Source organism: Protopterus annectens, chromosome 3.part1 (assembly GCF_019279795.1).
Source record: "Protopterus annectens isolate FY-2018-M chromosome 3.part1, PAN1.0, whole genome shotgun sequence".
Classification (NCBI taxonomy): Eukaryota; Metazoa; Chordata; order Ceratodontiformes; family Protopteridae; genus Protopterus; species Protopterus annectens.
Genome location: NC_056732.1, coordinates 936884431 through 936910286, shown reverse-complemented (window position 1 = coordinate 936910286; position 25856 = coordinate 936884431). Strand labels below are relative to the sequence as shown.

Sequence of the window (25856 nt, the reverse complement as noted above, 5' to 3'; positions counted from 1 at the left end):
GACGCCTGAAAGGGTTCCGTGAAATTACATAGCCTGAGCCAGGTGCGTCTCCTCAAAGCAACGCCAGACCCGGCCACTCGTGCCGCTACTTCAGTAGCATGAGAGAAAGGAGCATGGACGTGTTGGTAACCACTTGCAGAGTGGGCATTCACGTAGAGAATGTGCGTTTATCCTCTGGTGATATGGACTTCAGGGGAGACGCAGTGAACTCTTTGATCAGGTCACGCTGCAGTCCGGTAACAAGGGCCATATAGTTCAGTGCCCTTATACAAAAGGTGGATGAAGCATAAGTCCGCTTTCCCAACCAGTCCATCATCCTGGACTCTCAGTCCGGGGGGGGAGGGGTGGACCGTGGAACTCTCCTGAGCCAGTTCCTTCCTCGTGGCAGCTGCTACCACCATGTCATCCACTGGGGACCCTTTATTACAGTTTGGGCTATCCACTGGGGGCTCAAGATTTTATCTGGACGTTTTGGGATTGGCTCCACGGTGTCCGGTTCTTTCTATGCCCTGGTGGTAATAAGGTCCACCAGGGGGTCTGTGGGAGGGGGACACCCAAGAAGTAGATGGTACCCGTGTTGAACGCCTCCAGAAACACAGACTCGTCCAAGGAAGGCTTGGGGCGGACCAAACCCCCCCACTGGTGCAGGATCTCCATGATGTCTTGAAATGAGACATCCTTGGGGGGGGGTGATCTTGGGGAGCTTTCCCTTTCTTCCAAGTCTGTATCTTCCGTGAGGGCCTCTGGGGAGTCCAAGTGCCTCCTCTTGCACTTACGTTTGTGAGGAACCTCTTCAGTGGGACTCTCCGGCGAGGACTCTCAAACCGCTTGGGGTTCCTCATGGGGAAAGTCTGGGGAATGTCAATCACGGGCTGTACCTGCATGGGCAGACTGGCAGAAGACGTATCCAGAATAGAGGGGGTCGGGGCGGACTCAGAGGAGATAGTCAGGGGCCTTAATCCATTAGCGAGAACCCTTTCCACCACACTGAATGCCAAGGGTAAGCGAGCCTCCCAAGTAACTGGCAGAGAGGATGCCCTCCCCGGATCAGACATGGGGATTGGAGCTGAACCCGAAGGTGCCGAGGCTCCGAGGGGTAGGTCTCGGCCCGACAAACCTAGAGCCGAAGGGGAAAAACCCAACCCCTTGGATCTGATGCCCAGGCTACAGCTCCGAGAGCTCGGATCTGACCCAGTCAGATCCGAAGCACTCAAGGTAACTGCTGGCGTCGAGGTAGCTGGTACCATTGGACGCTGACCCCTTGTCTCCGGGACCTCTCAGATCCAGGAACTCCAAAACCACAGAGTGGATCAGAGAAGGAGCAACTGGTGCAAATATTGGCAGTGAGCTACCCCCTCCAGAGGGAGAGGGAACCAGCAAGACCCTCATCTGAAGCTGAGTGCGAATAAACCTTTGCATCAATCTGTCCATGTCAGCTTCAGAAAGGCTTCTAGTTGACCTAGAAGAAGCCACCAACACCGGCCTAGGAGGATGGTGACTGGAGGCCCTAGACTAATGCTAAACCTCCTCCGGCTCTGGGGAAAACCTCGGAGATCGGAGCCGAGCAGAAGTCAGCCTGGAAGGTGCAGGAAGCTTGGGAGGAGAACCTTCCAGATCCATGCGCTCCAGGGATCTCTTCCTCCTCTTCTCTTTCTCATGGTGCCTCTCTTTCACTTTTTTCTTCTCCCTTTCCCTGGGTCGGTGGTCGGGAGGGCCTGGGAGGGAGGACAGGACACAACATAAGTGGAGGGAGTGGTCACAGCTGAGACCACCACTACAGAAGAAGAGGAGGCAGCCGCCTCCGTGGAGGGGAGAAGCTCCTTCAAGATTAACTTGGCCTTATAGTCCTTTAAGGCCCTGGGCTTAAACCCTGCACATATGGTGAACTCAAGTGCTCAAATGAGCGGCCCCTAAACAAACAACGCACAGAATGTGGCCATCCGCAGGGGATAACATATGGCCACACACATTGCATTTTCTAAAGACCAACTTTTGCTGATCTGCCATAACAGTGTCTGGCTACCCAACCCCAACACTCAGACACACACTCAAAACATGAGTCGAGAAAGGGGAGAAGAAGGCCTACACTACCCTAGACTAACAACAAACTACTATAGACTTTTTTTTTTTTAAACTAACACTAAACCTCAATGGAGAATGCAAACGGGAGGAATAAAGGGACCTAAGAACTAGGAAACACACACTTTCACACAAAAAACCCCAAACAACAGTCTTACCACCTGGAGTTCAGCGATCACAATGCAGGCGAAGCCACAGCAAATGAGATCTGAGGGAAGGAAGAAGATGCAGTGGAATTATGGGTAAGGGGAGGAGCTTGGAGCTCAGATCTGATGTTGGTGAAACTGCCATCTCGGATCCGGTCCGGATCCGAAGCACACAGGTTGATGACCAAATGAAGTTAACTACTTCAGATGTGCACTTCAGCACTGTACCATCCCCTATAATACTCCACTAGTGTTGGTAACCAAAAAACATAGCTAAGCACTTGGTATGGGACTAAAACCCTCAACCCTTGAAACTTCCCAACATCAAAGCCAAGAGTGGGTGAACCACACACCGAATGCCAAACACTATCCACTGTGAAGGGATTACAAAATTAAATCAATTATATTGTGGAATATTGTGTCTACTATATGATGCAATCATTCAAACAAATAAGCACATTATAGTGTACTTACAATGCAATATGGTTGGTTATGCTACCAAGCACACAAAATGAATAAAATAAATGCAAAAAAATATTTATGACTTACTTCAGCTGAACCTTCCAAGACCTCATTAATGAAGCGGACCATATCCTCAACACTCACAATGTCCTCTTTTGGTATGAAGTACTGCTGGTTTGAAGTGTTCAACACAATGACACTGGGAACATCCACTTCACTGGAAATGCACAGAATAAGTCAGTTAAGACATTTCACACAGCTCCCCTCATCTCTTCAAGATGAGTGGAAGAATCTGTACAGCAGACTCAAAAGATACTATTCATAAAACAAGAAATACTTAGTGATAGGGAAAAAAACTCCACTTATAGTGTGTTCTGCCAGTATTGTGCTTGTGAATGATGACTCCATTCAACATTAAACAGATACTTGTATCATAAGGGTTTGAGGAAAACAAAACAGCAACCTGTTTGCCCAGGCTAAAATATGGAACGAGACAAACAGATTAAAAGACTGCAGGATCACAGTGGGAATAAGAACTGGGCCTTCCTCATGCAGGGGCCAACAATCTTACACAAACCATACTACATAAACTATAGCTAGATAGGGTGGCTCTTTCAAATTTAATCAACCAATAATGGAACCATTCATATATGCCAAGCGGGTTATTTCTATCCCCTCAAATGGTTCCACAGTTTTAGAACAAAGTATTACTGTTTGTAAATGTCCTGCTGATTGTTTTTAACATATAATCTTGCTGCCATTGTATTTACAAGAGTGCTGCTAATTGTGTACTTGCCAAGCTTCAAATTCTGTTCTACTTGGGATAAGACTGCATACTGTTACTGTGTTTGGACATCTCATGTCCCTACTTATATGCGACTTTAGACACTAAATCACTACAATTGCTGCCTATTTAGTTTGTTTTGTCTGCACCCAGTTGCTATTCTACAGGATATGCTGACTAACGTTAGTTAAACATCTGTTTAATAGCCAATATTTTTCTGCTGATATCTTGTATAGCATTGTCATTGCTGTTTGTATAACACTGTACAGCCTTATTTATCTAAATTTTGTCTCTCCTCGCATACATACAAACATACCTGCACCCACTCCTTTTTCACAATACTGTAGTCCTCCCTTGCCATTCTAATCTTTATTTGACTCACTTAACTTTTAGCAAGAACAGTTATTCTTTCATTCACTCAGATTTCTCCACCCCATCCCCTACACATGAACACTCATTTAAACTGTCTCTCCTATTCAAGTACCTTTAAGTTATTTTTAGTCTCCCTGTATTCCAATTCTCTCCTTCTCTCTCTCTTTTTCAGGTTATCAGTGCACACTTTTTCCAGCCCACTGACCCAAACCAACTTTTGCTCGACTGGAACCTAACTCAACCTCAGTCCCTACTGCAGTGTTATTTTTTACTGTACTGTGTATATATAAAGTATGTCCTAGTTATTTCTCATTACTGGGGCCTAGCTCACTCTAGTACTGCCTGTCCACTGCTAGTTTGCTGTTTGCACATCTCCGCACCACATCCTTAACCTTACCCTCATCCCTGTTCCCATTCTGCTCTCACCCATACACTACACCCACATACTTACCAATAGCTTTGTCTTCTGCTGCTCTCACTTCAGACCATTACTGTACATTTCTGTCTGCTTAATCCTTCTGTCCGCCACACCCTGGTCCCCTATACTACACTCTGTATTTCTTCTTTTTACTACCAGCTTATCCTGAGTAATACTTTTTGGATGGCTCTGTAGTCTATCTCAATCTCCTCCTGCCTCTCACATTCTCAGTCACTATACTTACCTCTTTGTAGATTGTTTCTTTTGCTGATTCTCAGTATTTTTCCCGGGTGTAGCCCCGCTACACCTGGGCTCACTCACCTCCCCTACCCCCATTCCCCACCCACCCCTAACCTCATTTCCTTTATTCTCTACCCTTCCACACCCACCCCCTACAGGCCCACCCCTATTATCCACTCCCTCCAATCTCTCTCCCACCTGCTCTCCACCCTGTATCTCTACTTATTAAGCCTCATCCTAACTTGCACATACTCTAATCACAATCTACATATATCTTTACTTTTTAACCAGTTTTTACTTTACTTTCATCTCTCTCACACACACTATCACTACCTCACCCACCTGCAAATCACCATCTCACCACTCCCTCCTACTAGCACTGCTAAGTACATCCACCCTTACTATCTTATACAACCTCTCCTCTTATAATTTTCCCCTCCAACCCACCTTCCTCTCTCCCACCTCTACTTATCCACCAGTCTTCCCTCAACTCCTTAACCCCACCACTCTACACTGTATCTAAACTCTACCTCCAAACACAAAACTTAGCTCATTTAAACCAACTCACCTGAAAGGAAAACTCAAATACTTTCTACTTTGTATACCTAAGCCTCAAACAATCCCTACTCTCCTCACACTTTTACTCGCAGGTGACATACATCCCAACCCTGGCCCAGGACTACCCTCACCCCCTGATGTTAACCCTAATACAAACCACTACTCCCCAATCCCATAAAAACACATCTCCTTTTACGCCATCAATCTGAGAAGCCTAGCAAACAAAACTGCTGAATTCCATTCTTGGATCTCACAGCACTCACCTGACATCATAATCCTTAGCGAGACTTGGCTAAAACCCCACATCCCAGATAAAGACATCCTGCCCCCTGGCTATAACATCCTAAGACTAGACCAAACCAAAAAAAGGAGGTGGTGTTGCTATCATGTACACTGAAAACCTATACTAACCCCTCTAATACTCCCCTCCAGACTCTTCTGCAGAACTTCTTTAGGCCAACAGTAAAATCACTCCCCACACCTCACTTAACACTGCTGCAATCAACATTCCACCTGGCAACAACATTACAGTATTGGAAAGTGTGTACACAAACAAATCCTACATTACCTTATACAAGAGAACCTAATTACCCCCACCCAACATGGCTTCCGCACTGGTCATAGTACCCCTACTGCCCTCATCTCCTTTATAAACATCATCTCTCAAGCTAGAGACCACAATAAACTAGCCTCCTGTCCCTTTCTTGACCTCTCAAAGGCATCTGACTCCCACCCCCTCCTCTTACTCAAACTCTCTCAATTAAACCTACCCACTACCACAATCTGCTGGTTCTCTAGTTACCTCAGCAATCATTTCCAATCTGTCAAATGGTGCTCAGCAACCTCCTCTGAACTCCCTATACAGATGGGAGTACCCCAAGGGTCAATTCTAGGACCACTGCTATTTAATATTTTTACTAATCAATTATCTACCTCAACCCCATGCTCATCACTAGTGCAGTATGCAAATTATTCCACTGTCATCTCCATAGCTAATACCCTTCCTGAGCTCCGCACTATAAAACAGGACTCCTCCTTGTCTACTGAAAACTGGCTCAACCAAAACCATCTTATCTTAAATCCAAAGACCAAACTTTTACTCTTTGTACCAAAAACAACGGTACACCTGAAACCATCCTTTTCCATCACCTCTGCAATAACACACCCATCTCAGTGGAAAGCCACACCAAACTCCTAGGGGTCATTATTGATGATCAGCTAAAATTTGACCTGCATATTCTAACATAAAGAAAACCCATTACAAACTCGGTCTCCTTTATAGAAACAAAAACTTTTCTCTCTAGTACCGCTAAAATTGCTCTATCACATGCCTACCTACTACCAACCCTTCTCTATGGCTCACAAATATTCACCAATTTACAGACCTCACGTATTTCTAAACTAGAACAAAGTAGTTAAATTTGCTGCCGAACTACCATACTCCTCTCATCACTGCTTAGCACTCACAAAACTAAAATGGATAGAATTCCCCCATAACCTACTACTCCTTCAGCTTCATATAATTCATTCCATTCTATACCAGCCGACTTTCTGCCCCAGTATTGCATCCATCATCTCCTCCTACACCCCAGCTAGAACACTCCAGAGCTCTGACCAACACCTTTTATCCATTCACAAACCCAAGATCAACACAGGGAAAAACCTTTACAGTTGCTAACCGGCTGAAAACTGGAACAAACTACCACATGACATCCGAAACATCAGACTCAAACTCCAATTCAGAAAGTCAGTAAAAAATCACTTAAGCAAAAATAAAGTATGTGAATGTTATCTGCCCCCTGACTGACCCAACTCTCTAGGCCACCCATCTCTCACCTTTCTTCTATTACAGTGAAACCCCAACCTCCCTCCTATCTCTCTCCTGTTCAACTCTGCAAGCCATCTTACCTAATTATCTGTCCCTAACCTCACTCTTATAAAATCATTTCATACTACCACCTCTTCTCCCACTCTCAGCAAGATTAATGTGTACTGATGTATAGCTTTTAACAGTAGAATGACTAAGCTTAAAAACCCACACTCACCCACATTATACTACACAATAACCACTAGTCCCTGCCCTGTAAAATTTATATGTATGATTTCTTTATCTGTATGATTTCTTTATACTGCTGCACTGTACCTTAAGTGCTGCTATGTACAAACTAACTACCATTCATGGTAACCTGCGTCTGTGTATATATATATATATATATATATATATATATATATATATATATATATATATATATATATATATATCTACTTACATTTTTATATACTGCATGTATCAATGCATCTTTTGTATGTTTGTATTAACTGTGGAGTTTTTCTCCCAGGGTTTCCACTGAAAAAGGGCTCTGTCCCAGCTGGACCAACCTGGTTAACAAATGCCAAATAAATAAATAATAAATAAACAAATAACTAAATAATAAAGTATTAGCATTTAAAAACTAGCTCAGTAAAGGGTGCCACAGAGAGGAGCTTCCTAGTCAGAACAAAAGGAAGGAAGGAGAAGTGCAAGCTCGTGGTCTATTTTGTGGCTGATGGATTACAATCCAACCTGAAAAAATTTATTATAAATGCAATATCTAGATTCATTCACGTCTCCTGGAATGGTGCATCACTGTGTCATACATCAAAAAGCTGTTTACCCACCCCTGCATGAGCAACATTATTCTTGTTTACACTGTCTGATCAAATTCTACATGAACACAACTGCCCCTCCTCTAAGGTGTAAACTGCAAGTCAAATGTTCACCTTATTCACTTCACAGCCAGGAAAACAATTCCCTTACACATCTTTGCCCACCTTTCAAACTTGCTTTTGCACAAAAGTTTTAGTAAAACTGATCCATCAGACCCCAGTGGCCTCCTAAGCCAGGGATTGTGGGTTCGTGTCCCTTCTGATGTTAATATATATATGTGTGTGTGTGTGTGTGTGTATTTATTTATATATATATATATATATATATATATATATATATATATATACACATACATACATATATATATATATTTTTTTTTCTTTTTTTTACTGGGGTTGTGGGTTTGCTTAAACATTAAGGTGTTTACGTCACAGTCACAAGGCACAGAGCTGGATTCTTCCTTTGGGGAAATTGGTTACGCTTAAAATGGCCTTGCAAGAGTAGCTAGCCTAGTACCTGCCAATGAACCATCAAACAGGAACCAATTTCTGCAAACTATATGACAAATAACAGACTAAGGAGAAAATATATTGTTCAAGTAAAGAAAACATATATATGTTCCTGCTACACAGACAAAGGCATTTGCTTCACAAAGCCTAAATAACTCCCCAAGGACTGCGTAAACCAAATGAACCACACATGACAATATTGCAAATATGTAAACAGATTAAAAACACTTACTAGTAGCTTTCTTCCTTGTCATTTCTTTTTCTCAGGGCTAACAATACTACTTTCCATGCTGTACAGATACTCACTTCTATGTGAAATGTAATGCATACTACCACTGACACCTACTTATCACAGCTATACTGCACGCAGTTGTATTCTGACAATATAAACACAACTGGACGCAAGTCTGTAAATGTGGAATCACTAGACTTTCATTACCATATGCAGGTCAGTATTTGTGCATATGTACCCAGCTAGTGTCTCAGAAGAATGCCAAAGACCAGCCTCACCCACCCTCCTGGTTAGCAAAAAAAAGAAGTTATGTCTTACCATAATGTTCCATCTGTGTTGTTGATTTATGTTCATTCTTTACTGATGGGTTATCGATTCCGTCCTTGGAACCGAGCCAGCCATATATCAACCTCGCATCAGCGAAAAACTCTCGAGCCAAGGTCCTACCCAGAATGCTCTGCTCCGTTACCTCAGATCAAGTTTGCAAGTTGATAGACAAAAGTAGAGGCTACTTCTGGTCGTAACAGACCTACAATAAAGGAGTATATGAGATCAACCAGGAACCTCTGGAGGAGGACGGAGGGTGGGGAGTAATGATTGAATGAAGATCAACAACACAGATGGAACTTTATGGTAAGACATAACTTCTTTATCTGATGTTGTTAATCTTCGTTCTTTCCTTACTGATGGGACAGAGTTCCCAGCTACCTGTATCCCTGGGTGGCCCTCATGAAAGGACATTCCTGAGCACCATGGAGCCAAAAGAAGCTCTACATCTGGAGGCCAAAATCGATTTGCAATGAAGAATAAAGGTATGAGGTTTGGCCCAAGTCGCAACTGAGCAAATATCACTGAGGGAAGACTTAACATGGAAAGCTGCTGAAGTTGCCACAGACCTTGTAGAATGTGCTTTCACTCTGTGAGGCAAGGTGATATTGTTCTTGTTGTAGATAAAGGTAATGCAGTATCTCAACCATGATGCCAATGTAACGTTTGAGACAGGATGACCTAGTCTTGGTCCAGAAAAGGCCAGAAAAAGTTGGTCTGATTTACGGGTAGATTTAGTTCTGTCTAGGTAGAATCGAATTTGCCTGTAAACATCCAGACAGTGCAGGCAATCATCTCCCTTATTAAAATGGTTAGGAAAAATACTGGAAAGTCAATAGACTGGTTGATAGACCACTCTTACACCACTTTTGGTAAAAAGAAAGAATTAGTTCTCAATGATACCCTATCCTTATGGAAGATAAGATAGGGACATTTGATGCATAAGGCTTGAAGTTCTGAAAAGCATCTGGCCAATGTGATTGCAGTCAGAAACAAAGTTTTCCACGAGAGATATTTTAAATCACATGAAGATGCAGGTTCAAAGGGGGAGCTGTTAAGGGCTTGCAGGACCAAGGCCAAATCCCAAGGTTGAACTGGTTCTCTAAAGGGAGGTTTTAGGTAAAGAACCCCTTTCAAGAAAGTTTTACAGAGTCTATGTGACATGAGCGAAGAATCCTGAAAACCAATGTGGAAGTTTGAAATGGCAGCTAAATGCACACAAATAGTAAAGGCAGACACCCCAGAGTGGAAAAGATGTGATAAGTAATCCAAAACCACCGAAACTGGGGCTGACAAGGGGTCTAATTGTTTATTTGCTGCCCATAGAGAAAACCTTTTCCATTTATTGAGCTAGATTAGTCTGTTAGACGATGTATGAGGTGCAATAACAATATTGTGCACTGGGGACGAGAGGTTTTCCTGCCTGGCAATCACTGGAAGTGGAGAAACCAAGCTGTCAGTTTCAGGGTTGTTAGACTGGGGTGAGTCAAACCCTGAGGATGGGAGATCATCGTTGGGGATGGATTGAGGATCCACGGTCAATCTACCAGGTGAGGCCAGAGGAAGGAGAACCAGACTTGTCGAGGCCAATATGGCGTAATGAGGATCACTTTGCTTTTCAACTGCCGTGCTTTCTTCAGAAATTGGGAGAGGAAGATAAGCATAAAGTGGACCAGAGGGCCAAGTGTGGACTACAGCGTCTCTCGGTGACTGTTCCCAAAAGGGTATCAGGGCAAAATAGTTGCTGCACTTGTAGTTGGTTGGGGAGGCAAATAAGTCACAGCAAGGCTGGTCCCAGCGGTTGAAAGTTTTTCCGCTATCACAGGGTTGAGTGACCACTTGTGAGGTTGCAGGATGCACCTGCTCAACTTGTCTGCTATCACGTTGGACCTCCTAGGAATGTGCTTTGCAACTAGAAAGTGGTTGGAAGCTATCGCCCCTTGCCATATTCTTAAGGCCTCTCGGCATAACTGATAAGATCTGGTGCTCCCTTGCTTGTTGATGTAGCAGACCACTGACATGCTGTCTGATTGGATCGCAATAGTCCCTGACGGAAGGCTAGAATGGAATGCCTGCAACGCTAGTAACACCGCCCTCAGTTCCATAACATTGATATGTAAAAGGGCCTCTGTCTCCGACCAGGTGTCTTAGACCAAGTTTCCCTGACACAGCTCCCCTCACCCCATCAGGGAGGTGTCCGTGGTCACCATGGCTTTCGGCTGATGGGGGTAGAAGGGGCAAGACCATTGTTGGGGATTTCGAGACGTCCACCAGAGTAAATCTTGCTTGCATCTCTGAGTTACACTTATCTGAAAAGACAAAGGATGTTGTAGGGGGTACCACTGAGTTAGAAGTAACCACTGAAGGAGTCCATTTGGAATCTGGCTATAGGAACAATAGTGATCGAGGCTGCCCTTGACCCCAAGAGTTGGAGTATCACCCGAGCAGAAGATTTGTGGTGACAGAGCAGAGGCTGAACCTATTACCTTACTCTTTGAAGTCTGTGGTCCGGGAGAGATGCTGTGCAATTTCTCATGTCCAACAGTACCCCAGTGAATTCTAAAGACTGCTGAGGTCATGTTGGACTTCTCCTAGTTTATAGTGATTCCCAGGTGGTGTGCTGTGAGGAGAGTGTAGTGTAGGGCTTCTTCCACTAGATGCTTGGTGGGGGCGGTGAGGAGCCAGTTGTCTAGATATGGAAACACCTGGAATCCTTGAAGTCACAGGTGCACGATAACCACTGCTATGCATTTGGTGAACACTCTAGGGGCTGTAGAGAGACCGAAGGGCAGTGCTCGAAATTGGTAGTGACTGGCTCCTATGCGGAAGCGAAGGTATCTTCTTGTGTGTTTGTCCATTTTTATATGGTAATACGCATCTTGAAGATCTACAGAGCACATCCAATAGTCTTCTTCCAGAACAGAAAGGATAGACTGAATCGTGACCATCCGGAATTTCTCTGTTTTTACAAATTTGTTCAGTGTGCTGAAATTCAGAATTGGTCTCCAGTTCCGTCCTTTCTGGCACCAAAAAGAACCTCAAGTAAAAACCGGATCCCATCTGGTCTGGGGGGACCTTTTGGATGACTCTTTTTTTTGTAGTAGCTTTTGAATTTCATGTGCTGCTGCTTCCCTTTGACTGGGTGGAATGTCGGGTAATTCTCTGGATGAGGTTGGACAAAGATAGAAGGGGATGAGATAGCCCTCTGGATATTATCTGTTGTACCCGAGAGTCGGTGGTTATATTTCGCCAGGCAGTGGGGTACAAGGAAAAATGACCCCAGACTGCTTCCAGAGGTGAGCAGCCGGGCAATGCTTCAGGAGCGCTGATACAGCTGGCCAGAGAAAATCTCTGGATCCCCGGTTTTGTGGACCTCCTCTGCCCTGAAAGGGGAGTCTTCCATTGGAGTTTCCCCTCTGCCTCTAGGACTCTAGAACTCAGCATGTACATCAGGGAGACAGCCCTGTGATTTCCTGTGCCACATCTTCCTGCTCCTCTGATTTCTGGAGTAGAATCGTTGAAGAGTGGAGTGTCTGACACCAACGGCAGATAGGGTCTTGCCATCTTGTTCGCACCTTACCAGCGTATCTTTAACTTTACAGCCAAACAAAAACGCGGCCTTGATGGGGGCATTCATAAAGGAAGCATTAAAGGAGTCCGCAAAGTCAGAAAGGCGCATCCAGGTATGTCTGGTGACTATACCTGTGCCTGCCGCTCCTTCTGTTACATGTGAAATAAGACGCATGTAAGAATTCGATATGGATTCTAGGGTGGCTATCTGAGAAGCTACGTTGTCACGGACCTCATCAGAAACAGCTCCTGTCAAGGTTTCAGAGAGCTGGTTGATAAGATCCCTCTGGAACCTCGTAAAATGTAACCAAATAGTTCAAAGACCTTACGGCGAAGGTCGATGAAGCAAACACACACTTCCCGAGTCTATCTTTTGGGACTCCTTGTTGGGCGAATGGACAGTTTGGCTCTCTTCTGCCAAGTCTTTCTTGGTTGCAGCAGCCACCACCATGGCATCTACTGGAAGACCCCTTGACCAATGGGGATGCTCAGCTGGCACAGATAAGATCTGGTCAGGCCTCTGCGGTACAGCTTCCAGGGTGTCAGGAGCCTTCCATGTGAGCTGGACAAGCTCATTGGCCATCGGGGTAACCCAGGAGGTAGGGGGCCAGGCACAAAAGGCCTGCAGGAATACAGATTCCTATGAGGAAGGATTAGAGGACTTCCAGTCACCCCTCTGTCTAAGGATATCGAGGATGTCACCAAAGGACACCTCATCAGAGAGTGACCATGGGGACCCTTCCCCATCATCAAAGTCTGTATCTTCATTCAAAGACTCCTCAGTGGAGTCCATATGCTTTCTCTTGCACAAAGCCTTGCGAGGTACTTCCTCAGTGGCAGGTTCTGGGGAAGACTGCAAAGAGGGGGGTCTCCTGAGAGGGAGAAACAGAGTTGCGGCACAGAGGAGGGGGATACTCCGACATGTGGGGTTTGCCAGCGGAGGCAAGCACCCTGTCCATGGCCTGGAAGGCCAGCCCACCCAAAGAGGGATGGGAGCCCAGAACTAAGCACGACAACCTTGGAACCGGGGTCACACCCCGCTCTGACGAGCTGACCCCCAGACCAGGAATCTCAAGAGCACTGTGAAGTATGAGAGAGGGAGGACTGTGAAGTATGAGAAAGGGAGGATTCCTGGAGGGTGCCATAGAAAAAAATCGGCATGGAACCAAGAACGCCCTCCCCTACAGCACAAGCAGTAGCCGGAGAAGAGCCTGATGCCCAGTGCACCAAGGGCCACAAGGAAGACTCCAGCTCCAAAGTGAGATCCACTATTGGGGTCGGAGCGAGGGAAGCTGCTGTCGAAAGAAAGTACAGTTGTGTACACTTACCATAAATGTAGATGTTCGAGTGTATTCACTGTTGCAGTCATTACATTTGGGTTATCCTGCTGGCAGGTTGCCCTCAGTCGGCCTGCATTCCAAAGTCTTGGGTCCTGCGTCGGTTGCTGTTGCCACTTCCCTGACGTCAGGGGTATAAAAGATGCAGCCAACACCATTTTATTCAGTTTTTCTTGTCCCAGATGTCAGGAGCCCCCAAAGGGGTAGGCTAAAAATATGTAAATAAAACATACATGCACCAAAATAAGCTTTACCTTCCTCTATAAGCAAATACACCACTTAGGTTGTATAGATTATAGAAGTAGAGATAAGTTCCAGCAAAAATAAGGGGGATGGCGGGTGGGTAATCTGGACTGCAACAGTGAATACACTCGAACATCTACATTTATGGTAAGTGTACACAACTGTACTATGTTCTTCGTGTTTCACTGTTGGTCATTACATTTGGGTTGAGTCCCAAAGCTATGGTTGGGGTGGCTGGAGCTAAACAGCATTAGGAGCGGCTATGAGGCCCTGCAGAACTGCAGTGGCAAAGCCTGCCCTGGATTTAGAGTAAAGAGGCAGATTGTAATGTTTTGTAAAGGTATGCACTGAACTCCAAGTGGTAGCCTCTAAATTGTCTTTGGTTGTTACTCCCCTGAGAAAGGCTGCAAAAGTGGCTGCAGCTCTGATTGAATGTGGCCTAATGCCCTTAGGCACTGGTTTGCCATGCTGTGAGTAGCAGAAACGAATGCAGTGACCTATCCACTTTGAAATAGTCTGCTTGGAGATGGCCTTTCCTTGTGATGCTGTGGCATATGCCACTAGTAATTGTTCGGTCTTTCTGAAAACTTTAGTTTTGTCCAAGTAGAATCTAAGTTGCCTGTGTATGTCAAAAGAATGCAGAATTTTCTCCCCCTTGTTCTGTGGATTTGGATAAAAAGTTGGCAAATGAATTGTTTGGTTAAGGGCTACACTGGATACCACCCTTAGGCATAAAAGTAGGGTTTGTTCTCAGAGATACCCTGTCTGGATAAAAAAATGATAAAGGGTTCCACAGCCATGAGAGCCTGTAGCTCTGAAACTCATCTTGCGTAAGTTATTGCTAGGAGTAGAGCTGTTTTCCAAGATAAGAACTTTATATCCGCAGTAGCAGCTGGCTCAAAAGGAGGTAAGGTGAGTTTTTCCAAGACATAATTGAGGTCCCATGCAGGTACTGGCGTTCTCCTTGGAGGCCTTAAGTTTTTGGCTCCTCTGAGGTACTGTCTTAATAAAGGATGAGAAGAGTGGCGGCTCTGTACTGTAATGAGCCGAAATGGCAGAGGCATGGATTTTAATTGATGAAAAAGATAGGCCTTTGACCAGCATCTCAGTTAAGTGTTGCAAAATCTGAGGAATATTTGGGACAGCTGTATCAGTTCCTTGAGCTTGGTTCCAAGCGCAAATTCTCTTCCATTTCCCAGCATAGGATTTTCTAGTACTAGGCCTTCTGGCTTCTAAAATGACATCCATCACAGCTTTACTGAGAGGTGTGGTTTGTATGGCTACATTATCCGCCATGCTGCCAGGTTTAGGGTCCTGAGTTGGCTGTGGAAAATCTGATTGTTGTGCTGGGACAGTAGATGATGCATTTGAGGCAAGGTCCAGGCTGGGAACTGGGACAAGTTCCTTAAGATCGGATACCAGCACAGGCGTGGCCAGTCTGGGGCAATCAGAATCATTTTTGGCTTCTCCTGCCTGACCTTTAGGAGTATCTTGGGGAGGAGAGGCAGTGGAGGAAAGGCATATACTGATAGGTTTGTCCAGTTTAAAGATAAGGCGTCCACTTTCCAAGCTGGTCTGTGGTAAGTCCTTGTGCAGAATCTTTTTAGTTGATTGTTTTGAGGGGAGGCAAACAGATCTATGTCCGGACGTCCCCATTTCTTTGTTATCATGCTGAAGACTTGTGGATCCAGGTGCCACTTGTGAGGATCCATGAGATTTCTGCTTAGTTCGTCTGCCAGAGTATTTTCCTTTCCTGGCAGGAATTGTGCCTGCAGATGAACTTGGTAAGTCAATGATGTGTCCCATAAAGCCATGGCTAGCCTGCACAGGGGATAAGAATGAGTGCCCCCCTGCTTGTTTATGTACTACATGACCGTGGTGTTGTCTGTCTTTATCAGTAGTTGTCCCAGATGAAGTAGGTCCTTGAAGGCTATCAGGGCATTTTGAACAACTAGCATATCTTTTTGATTGATATGTAGATGCTTTTGGTTTGTGGACCAGGTGCCCAGACTGCCTCTTCCTGCCATGTGTGTCCCCCAGGCATAATCTGATGCATAAGTCGTTAGGCTCTGCCTGGCTGGGGGTAGTGAGAATGGCTGTCCCTTGTTTTGGTGACAAGCCTTTGCCCACCATAGAAATTCTTGTTGCAGGCAGGGAATTAGAGTAATCATTGTTTCCAGACTGTGGCAATGTTGTGTCCAGACACTTTTTAGGTACCACTGAATTTTCCTCATATGCAGTCTTGCATATGGAATTAGTAAGATGCAGGATGCCATGAAGCCAAAAGCCTGCAGAATTTTTCTTGCAGATAACTGGGCCTTTGTTGCCATTTCCTTGAAATAGGTAGTCAGTTGCCTTTGTTTGCCTGGAGTGATATAAGCCATCTGGGCAGTTGTACTTAAGCTTGCACCCAGGAATATTATCTCTTGAGAGGGTACTAGTTTTGATTTTTTGTTGTTGTTGACTGTGTTACCATAGGCATGTTAAAAGTCTTATCACAAACGTCAGATGCTGTAGTAGAATGTCCTTGTTCTCTGCTTGTATGAGGCAGTTGTCCAAGTAAGGATATATTTGGATTCCTCTTTGTCTGCAGTAAGCAATTACTGGTGCCTGGCACTTTGTGAAGACCCTGGGAGCAGTAGATAAGCCAAAGGGCAGTGCAGAGAATTGGTAATGCTTTGAGCCAGCCTTGAATCTGAGGTATCTTCTGCATGATTGTCTGATTGGGACATGCAGGTATGCCTCTTTTAGGTCTAAGGTCACGAGCCAAGCCTTGCTGCCCAGCATGGGCAGAAGCTGCTGTAAGGTCAACATCTTGAATTTTGGTATATCCAGGAAAGTGTTTAGAATAGATAGGTCCAGTATTGGTCTCCATGCTTTGTCCTTTCTGGGTACCAAGAACAGTCTTGAGTAAAATCCTTGTCCCTGCTCTTGCTGTGGCACTTGTTGAACAGCCCTCATGTCCATGAGAGCTGCAACTTGTTTTTGAGCCTCTGCATATTGATTTTTTGGCAGGTCTGGCCAACCGTTTGCCCTTGGCAGGGTATGGAAATGAAACTTGTAGCCTTGTGACACTATGTCTAGAACCCATTTGTCCTGGGTTATAATGTGCCAATTTTCAAGAATATTTCCGTTATACTGATGATTTGATTTTTATTGTACAGAGTGGGAATGACTTGGTTGAGCAATTTGTTCAATCTTTACATTTTAATAGATTTCATTTACAATTTGATGGATTAATAGTAGGAAAATGCATTCCTTTTTTGGATGCAGAATTAAGCACAACAGATGGGACAACTTTACATACTACTGTCCACAGAAATTTGATCAGGGCATGCACTTTGTAGATAGGGATAGTTGTCATCCTATACATACTTTAGAAGCACTTCCTTATGGTGAGATGCTGAGGATATCTAGATTATGCAATAACATTAGAGATTTACGAAAAGAATTACAAGTAACTGTGGATATGTTTGAGAATAGGGGCTATGATAGGAATTTAATAGAGAGAAGTTGGAAGAGGTTATGTTCTGGCTCCGCTGTAAATTATACACAATGTAATTCATATATTATGGCTCCACAGAAAATGGCTTCAAAAGAACCTTTAGAATCTACTTATTTTGTTTCTACTTTTGGGTGTTTTAGTTTTGAGATTTCTCAAGTAATAAAATATTTTTGGAACTATTTGTGTTCCTTGAAAAATGTTTCTTCTTGGTTAAATGCTAAATTAGGCATTTCTTATAGAAGGGGTAGAAATATACATCATTTTATTGTCAAAGGAAAATTTAGTCCCCCAGATATTAGAATAAATGTAAATAGACTTACATTAGGTACTTCTTGTAAAAAATGCAAGGCTTGCAAATACATAATAAATAAGTTTGACTACATTAATAATGTTCCATTTGATACATGGTGCACTTTTATGTGCAACACAGAAGGAGTTATATATGCACTTAAATGTCCGTGCAATTTGTTTTATATTGGAGAAACTAAAAGGGCCTTTAATGTCAGAATGTTAGAGCATATAAGAGATATAAATAATAAGAAACAACAAAGTTCTATAGCTACTCATTTTCAAAGTTCTATAGCTACTCATTTTCAATGTTTTCACAACAGTAATAGTGAAGGTTTACAGGGTACTATTTTAGAGAAAATTAAAGTATTTGATGAATGTTTTTTTAAAAAACAGTTATTGACTAAAGAGTCTTTATATATCTTGAAATTTAATACTTTGTATCCATATGTTCTTAATGAAGAGCTTAATTGGAAATATTTGATTTAATTGTGTAATGAATTCATTGTTTGATTGAACACACTATATGAGGCAAGTTTTTTTTATGTATTTTTACTCCTTGAAGGCTTGTGTGGAGAGCCGAGACGTTAGAGCTGTGTTTTTATTAAATATTGGTGGAATTACTGGCTGGTTGGTTTCGTTTGCAGTTTGGTTTGTGGTTTTTCCATCTTCTGCATGATTGTCTGATTGAGACATGCAGATATGCCTCTTTTAGGTCTAAAGTCACGAGCCAAGCCTTGCTGCCCAGCATGGGCAGAAGCTGCTGTAAGGTCAACATCTTGAATTTTGGTATATCCAGGAAAGTGTTTAGAATAGATAGGTCCAGTATTGGTCTCCATGCTTTGTCCTTTCTGGGTACCAAGAACAGTCTTGAGTAAAATCCTTGTCCCTGCTCTTGCTGTGACACTTGTTGAACAGCCCTCATGTCCATGAGAGCTGCAACTTGTTTTTGAGCCTCTGCCCATTGATTTTTGGCAGGTCTGGCCAACTGTTGGTCCTTGGCAGGGTATGGAAATGAAACTTGTAGCCTTGTGACACTATGTCTAAAACCCATTTGTCCTGGGTTATAATGTGCCAATTTTGAGAAAAAAGTTCTAGTTTTCCCCCTAAGGGTGCTGCCAGAAGATAAGTGCTTGGTGCAGGCAAGGGGAAGTAATTGGGACTGTTTCCTGTGTGATTGTGATTTGTCTTCTCTACCTTTGGAGGTAGAAGCACTCCACTGCTTAGACCTGTAGGATCCTTGCGGCTGTGATCTGCCTCTAGGGTGTCTGGATCTGTCCCTTTGAGGTCTGTCTGAGACTGGAAAGGACCAATTCTTTGTAGGCCAGTGTCTGCTAAATCTAGGTGGCTGTACCTGTAAGAAATCCTTGACCGTTTGCATAGATTTAGCTTTGTCCTCCATTTTCTTTAACACCTCTTCTGCCTTAACACCAAACAAGGTATCATGTTGTAAAGGAGCATCTAATAATTTAGCTTTAACATGGTCAGGCAGATTTTGTTCCTTTAACCAAGCATGCCTTCTAATGACAGAACCCGTAACAGCGGCCTTGCAAGAGGCCTCCAGATAATCAAACCCGCATTGCAAAGTATGCTTTCCAACTTGTTCAGCTGCATGCAATAAATCCTGCATTTCTTTGTTTTCTGCACATTCAGAATTTACCATCAATTTCTGTTTAAGCAGTATCATGATACATTGCTGATATTTGAGCATATGAAACTGGCAATTTAAGGCCCTTATAGCCAAAGTAGCAGAAGTGTAATTTTTTTCCCCCATCTATCCAGTGCCCTAGAATCCCTGTTAGAGGGGGTGGGATTTTTTGCAGTAGAAGCCTTGACCCCTTTTGGACCCTGAGAAACAGTTTCTGGGTCTGCAGTAAGGCTTTTGAAAAGGAATTTATGAGAGTCAAGGACCCTGTAGTATCTGACCGGGTTAACAGGAGCTGGGGGTGAAGAGTCAGGGGTCAGACTAGACTCCGAGAACACATAATCTACAATCTAACACAGGTGGAATAGCTAGAGGCCTGTGTTGAGGTAGTAAAAGGAAGTCTCTGAGCCTTTTCTTAGATTCTGAAAAATCTTGGCAGTCCCAGTGTAAGCGTTTCCCCAAAACAGTAATCCTCAGGAGGAGAAGCTGAAGGAATTGATTCTTCAGCATCAGAATCCTCATAGGGGTGGAAGAGAATATTCCTGTTCAGAAGAGGAATCAGAAGAAATGGAAACCTGATCTGAAGATTCATAGTCTGTCTCTTGCCTAGGCCTCTTATCAGTAGGGGGATGGGAACCCCTGATCAAGGTAATTAAGTCTTCGGCCATTTTGAGCATCTGTTTTTTGGGCATGGAGGCCTGTTCCTTGTGGCTGGTGAACTTGTTTCCTTGCCTTTAAAGGTGTTTTAGTCTTTGAAGTTGGTTTAATATACAATTGTTTAGGTCTGAATACACCCTCAGAAGCAGATACTTGCTCAGAGGCTCCAGACCCATCTGCGGGAATAATCTCCGAGATTCCAATACCTTGAGTTTCCAGCGGCCTGGCCGACTCCACGTGGGAGTCGGTAGCGACCTGCGACTCTAAAGTAGCGGGCTGCGAAAGCGCCTCACTGAGAACTGACGAACCGGCGACTTGCTTAGGAGAAGCTTCGTCATCGGTTTTGGACCTCGGTTGCCTGTCTTTTTCTTTGCGTTTTTTTGTGAACTCCAGTAGTCAGATGGCTATCCGACGACATTGTATAATTAAATCTTCGCTCAAAATAGCTTAATGCAAAATCGTACCGACGCTTAATAGTGCGTTGGTTAAATCTAGCACAAAACTGACAACTAGCAACGTTATGGTCAGGGCCTAGGCAACGAATACAGTAAGAATGAAAGTTCTTATGAGGTATTTGCTTCCCACAAGAAATACAATTATTAACTTTTTCTGACATCGGCCTGGAGCAAGAAAAAAGTTTCCCCAATGGGGTACTTAGCTTTTAATGAAGACTTCGGATCTGAAACCCGAACACGAAAATCTCAGGAGTCGGCTGACCGGCACTTGCGAACTGCTTCTGCTTCGGGCACCGCGCGGCAAGAAAGACTGAATAAAATGGCGTCGGCTGCATCTTTTATACCCCCTGACGACAGCAACCGACGCAGGACCCAAGACTTTGGAATTCAGGCCGACTGAGGGCAACCTGCCAGCAGAATAACCCAAATGTAATGACTGCAACAGTGAAACACAAAGAACATCAGGGTTTTGATACTTGGGTGGAAGTCGAAGGAGGAGTGTACATTGGAGTTTGAGGAGAAATACGTTCACCTGAAGGAGGGAAAGTAGGTTTAGACGGTTGAGAAAGACTCCTGGCCACAAGCAACTGGTCAACAAGCCGCAACACATCTTATTCAGAGAGGCTCCTGGTCGACCTCATAGAAAAACCTGAAGGCGATTCTGTTTTTTCTAGAAAAGGGCTATATTGGCTATCAACGAATGGATCCAAAGAAGGAGAGTACTTGGTCCTTGCTAATTCAAGTGGTGTAGAGCCCGGAACAGAGGATGTCTGCACTGAGGAAAATGGTGTCGAAGTAGAGTGCTCTGACGAAGGCAGTGCCATATGAAGGTGTCTGCACCAATGGGTGCGGTGTCATTGAGGAAGGTGTCTGCACCAGTAACAATGACGGTGCTGAAAAGGACTGCACTGAAGAGCATGTCGGTGCCAAAAGTATCTGCACCATGGAGGACAGTATAGTCAGACTTGTGGCCAAAGGGGATTGTGCCAATGGTGCCGAAAAAGACTGTACCCTGCAGGGACGGTGCTAGTAAGGGCGGCACCAGAACTGTCGGAGCTGTAAGTGCATCCGGTGTCGATAAGGGGGACGTGGCTGGAGCAAGAATCAACTGGGGTGGTGCCATGCCTGGTGCAGAAAGGGTCACAAGTGGCAGCACCAGAGAAGCAATTTTCACTTTCTTATGAGTAGACTCCCTGCGATCTCCAGAGGGAGATGAAGTGAGAGACCTGGACTAGGAAGAACGTCTCTTATGGGGTTTAGCTGGAGGGGTGAACCCTCTGACCCAGAGACAGCCTCACAGAAAGGAGATTTGACTTCAGGATTAATTTGTTCTTTTTCTTGTTAATAGTCCTGGCCAAAAAATTTCTACAAATCCCACATGAGGGATCCACAGTAAGGTGGGAGACATTCAAACAATAGACACACAAGTTATGGCCATCGGAAAGCGGTAACTTACGGCACAATCCTTACACTGTTTAAAACCAACTTCTTGTCCGACATAATGATGTGGAGAAGAACGACAGTACCAAGAAAAACAAAGGCTACCCAGATGGGTAAGAAGAGAGAAAGAAGGAAGGATTACCAATGATGGTAATGAAGAATTACCTCAAAGGTAAGAAACGGGTAATAAAGGGAAATAGACTAAAAGGGAGAGTCTAGGGTAGGAGAATAATAAATGCAACTGATTGAAAAACTTTTAAAGTAGAGAATATATAAACTTTCAAAAATTATTCAGTTAGCTGAGAGAGAGTGGCTTGACACGGCTGTACAGCAATGCAGCAAATGAGGTAACAGGGAGCAGAGCATTCTGGGTAGGACCTTGGCTCAAGAGTTTTTGGCTGACTCGAGCTTGATATATGGCCGGCTCGGTTCAGAGGATGGAACCAATAACCCATCAGTAAGGAATGAACGAAGATTAACATCATCAGATCGATATTTTCAGGTGTCCATATATTAAATGGCACCTTTCTGTTTCCAGTTAACTCTTTTAAGAAGGTATCTCAATCAGTGTACATATGAAATAGCAGAACACGAACAAAAAGTTAGGTAAGGGTGACATATGTGAATTTTAGGAGTCTATAACTGCTTATTCTTGAATTACTCATGTTCCAGAGGGACAATGAAATCTTTATTGTCCCCAGAAATATGATTCAAAGCAACAGTCCTGAAACAATCAAGGAGGCATTGTACCCATTACCACTGCAGGCTTTGAAAAAAATATCTCAAATTCATGTTAGAATCTAGAGAAATGGGGACAAAATTTCTCTTTTGCACGCTGGACATCCCCTACCAATTAAAATGTAGGCTTAACAAAAAACATTCTACTACTGTTTCCTTCCAATACACACTTCCTGACTCACTGTGCTAGAACATACGCATAACCATTCCATTAACATATGCATTCATTCCCTCCTTTATATGCAGAGGTTCTGCATCAGTTAGTCTGTTTCTTTTTTTTTAACAGTCTGCTTATCCCTTTAATCCTTCTGTGCTTTTTTACAAGTCTGTGCGAATTTTCCTCTCTAAAACATGCTTGATGATTAGCTTTTTCATATATACCTATACTGTAATTATGGTCTGGCTCATGTCTGAAAATGGTTTGAGAAGAATTAGTCCAATCACCAAGTTAACAAATAAATGGCATAAATCCTTCCTAGGTCTGATGCCTTCAGAAAGCTCCCTTACTAGCATAGTTTCTGCAGCCCTGCCATGATGCATGTCTTCCTGTAGCTGGCTATCCCTCCCATTACACAGCTTCGCTGAACAATAAAGCAATCCATCTACTTTTTGTGAGCCCATCTACCATCCAATGTATGATTCACATATCCTTATCTATATGTATCTCAACTTACCCTTAGTGCACTCTACCCTCTTCACCCACCTTAAATTCCTGCTTTCTGCTGCTGTCTTTGCATTATTCACAGGCATGGCTATAACATCCCTACTGGAGTATGGCATATCCGAAGACCCCCTCTCTATTGTTTCTCCTTCAGTCTTTTTCTCCCATGTCCTCTTTCCCCTCTAAGTATATATACCTCACAAAGTATGAATTTCCTTTACAGTTCTTTGCTTCAAATAACTGCCTCATAAGACAAATTGCCAAAAGGAAGCATCACTATGTGCATTACTCACACACTACTCACAAACAGCTCCCCACCAATTTAAATTTCTTCTAATTTTGTTATTGAGTTACTCCAAGTTTCTTATTACTTACTGCACACTAGTACATATCCAGATTCCCAGGCACTCTGCATGTACTGGAAAAATGAAATCATCATCCACTCTCCCTCCTCCCCAAGCAGAAAATATTACCATTTTTTGTGAAGAAACTCCAGAGCAGCCACTCTTTGGAATTACTTAAACTCTTATTAGCCTAAGGAGGTACTCTGTTCACATTTCACACCGTCTCCATATAATAAATCGCAAACCAACTAATATCCACCAAGGTATCTTTCCCCATATTCCGGCTTCAATACCTTACTTACTCCTTATGTCAAAACTATATTACTAGCAGAAGTAAAAGAAAGAAAGGGGACACTGATGGTAGAAATAGTCTATCATTACAAACCACAGTAACCCCCAAATAATGACTTCTGGGATTGTTCTACAAGGTTTGCAATGATTAGATAACAGACTCCCATATTTCAACACATTAAAATCAGAAAACCACCTCACCATACCAGAAGCTTTGCTGATGTCAAAGAAGCTGAATTGTCAAGGTAGTTTCACCTTCCCACATTTCCTGCACTCACAACCTATGAAATCCAACAAGAGTTTTCAATATCCTTCTGGAGACTGTCGTTCACAAACCCACCTCCCTTAAGATAATGACCTCTTGAGAAGGTCACCCAACCTTACAATAAGGATTCAAGATTAATAAATTTTGATGCAAAAGCTTGAAGAAACCAGTGTAAAGTCAATGGCATCAGTTCCCAACTTTAAGAGTGAGAGAGAGAGAGAGTGAGAGAGTGAGAGAGTGAGTGAGAGAGAGAATAAGTGAGTGAGTGAGAGTGAGTGAGAGTGAGTGAGTGTGAGAGTGAGTGAGAGTAAGCGAGTGAGTGAGTGAGTGAGCGAGTGAGCGAGCGAGCGAGTGTGAGTGAGTGTTTGGAGGGGGGACTCGAATTCTCATTATCTCATTGAATATTTTTGCAAATCCCCAGTAATTTGCCACCTATGATATGAAAGTCTGCTGGAAACCCATCTGGTCCACAAGCCTTTCCATAATCCTAAAAACAGTGAAAAAAAATCTGCCCTGTAATACTTTGCTGGCATCTTCCATTCATATCTCCCCTATCATTACTGCAAAATACAGAACTGTGAATTATTCTAATGGTAAAGGCTACAATTGTAATAATTATTGTTTTTTTTTAAAGGAGTCCATGTTCCCCTACACTCCTATACAGGTGTTTTGCCCTACCTACACATATACACACTCACCACCTCCAAGACTGCTGCAACTTAAGGTAAAAACAAAAAGAAAGTTAAAGCCTGGTCTTAGCAATTGTGACATGTTGCAATTCTTGGCTTTAAAATGATACGAGAATCTCCCCCATATTCTGGTAGACATTCTCCAATCTACACATTCCTCAATACATCTCCCTGCAAAAGGAAAGAGACCTCACAGGGTTTATAAAATTCCATGTAAAAGAAATCTGCAAGGGTGCCCAGCATTACCTGTCTTCTCTCCACACTTATGTTTGTCTTGTACAGCTAGCACTGTACTATCTTCCTTATCATCTCTTAATTTCCTACCAGCTTCACATCTATCTCGCTTTTTATTCCAAAATCTACACTTCTCTATGACTATTTCCTTTTTCATATTATGTAGTATTTAGATCCCGAATGTTACTTTTTGGCCATCTATCATAATCTACCCAGCTGTCAAGACTATCTTAACCAGCCCTCACTTTCTCCCAACTTTCCAACATTCTTCCCAATAGCAAAGATCTTCCTCTGATCCCTTCTAAGCTCTCCACTTTCTACAGTAACCAGGTTTCTCCATGAAGCTTTGAACCTCATCCTACCAACATCTTCCTGCCACTCTTTCTGGACTAATTAGTAAATCTCTTAGAAGGAGAAGGAATCTCTTTGCCCTCTTCATCACACTGCCATCTTCAGTTGCTTTCATCCTGTTGCAGGACCCGAGTTACTGAAATGGATCACAGAATTTTCTGAAGCAGCAGCCATGCTTACGGAGGCTCAATGGCATGGGAGTTGGGGTTGCCTTATGAAGCCCATGGCCGAGGTTTAGCAACAGACTCTGGTACCTGATGAACCGTTTGTGTGAGAAGAATGACTATGTCTAAGAATTCCATCCTTCACAGGGAGAGGAGGTGGCTGTTCCAGCAGAAACTGGAGGTCCACAAAGTCCTAGATGATCAA

The 25856-nt window shown here is 43.6% G+C and overlaps 1 protein-coding gene across 1 annotated transcript in view; it reads right to left on the bottom strand.

Moving 5' to 3' along the window:
• The window catches only part of TMX3 (thioredoxin related transmembrane protein 3), a 1593937-nt gene that overhangs the window by 98534 nt on the left and 1469547 nt on the right, over positions 1 to 25856 (bottom strand). Inside the window, exon 14 of the mRNA XM_044067138.1 lies at positions 2775 to 2904. Coding sequence (XP_043923073.1) covers positions 2775 to 2904 — 130 coding nt within the window. The remainder of the gene's footprint in view (positions 1 to 2774; positions 2905 to 25856) is intronic.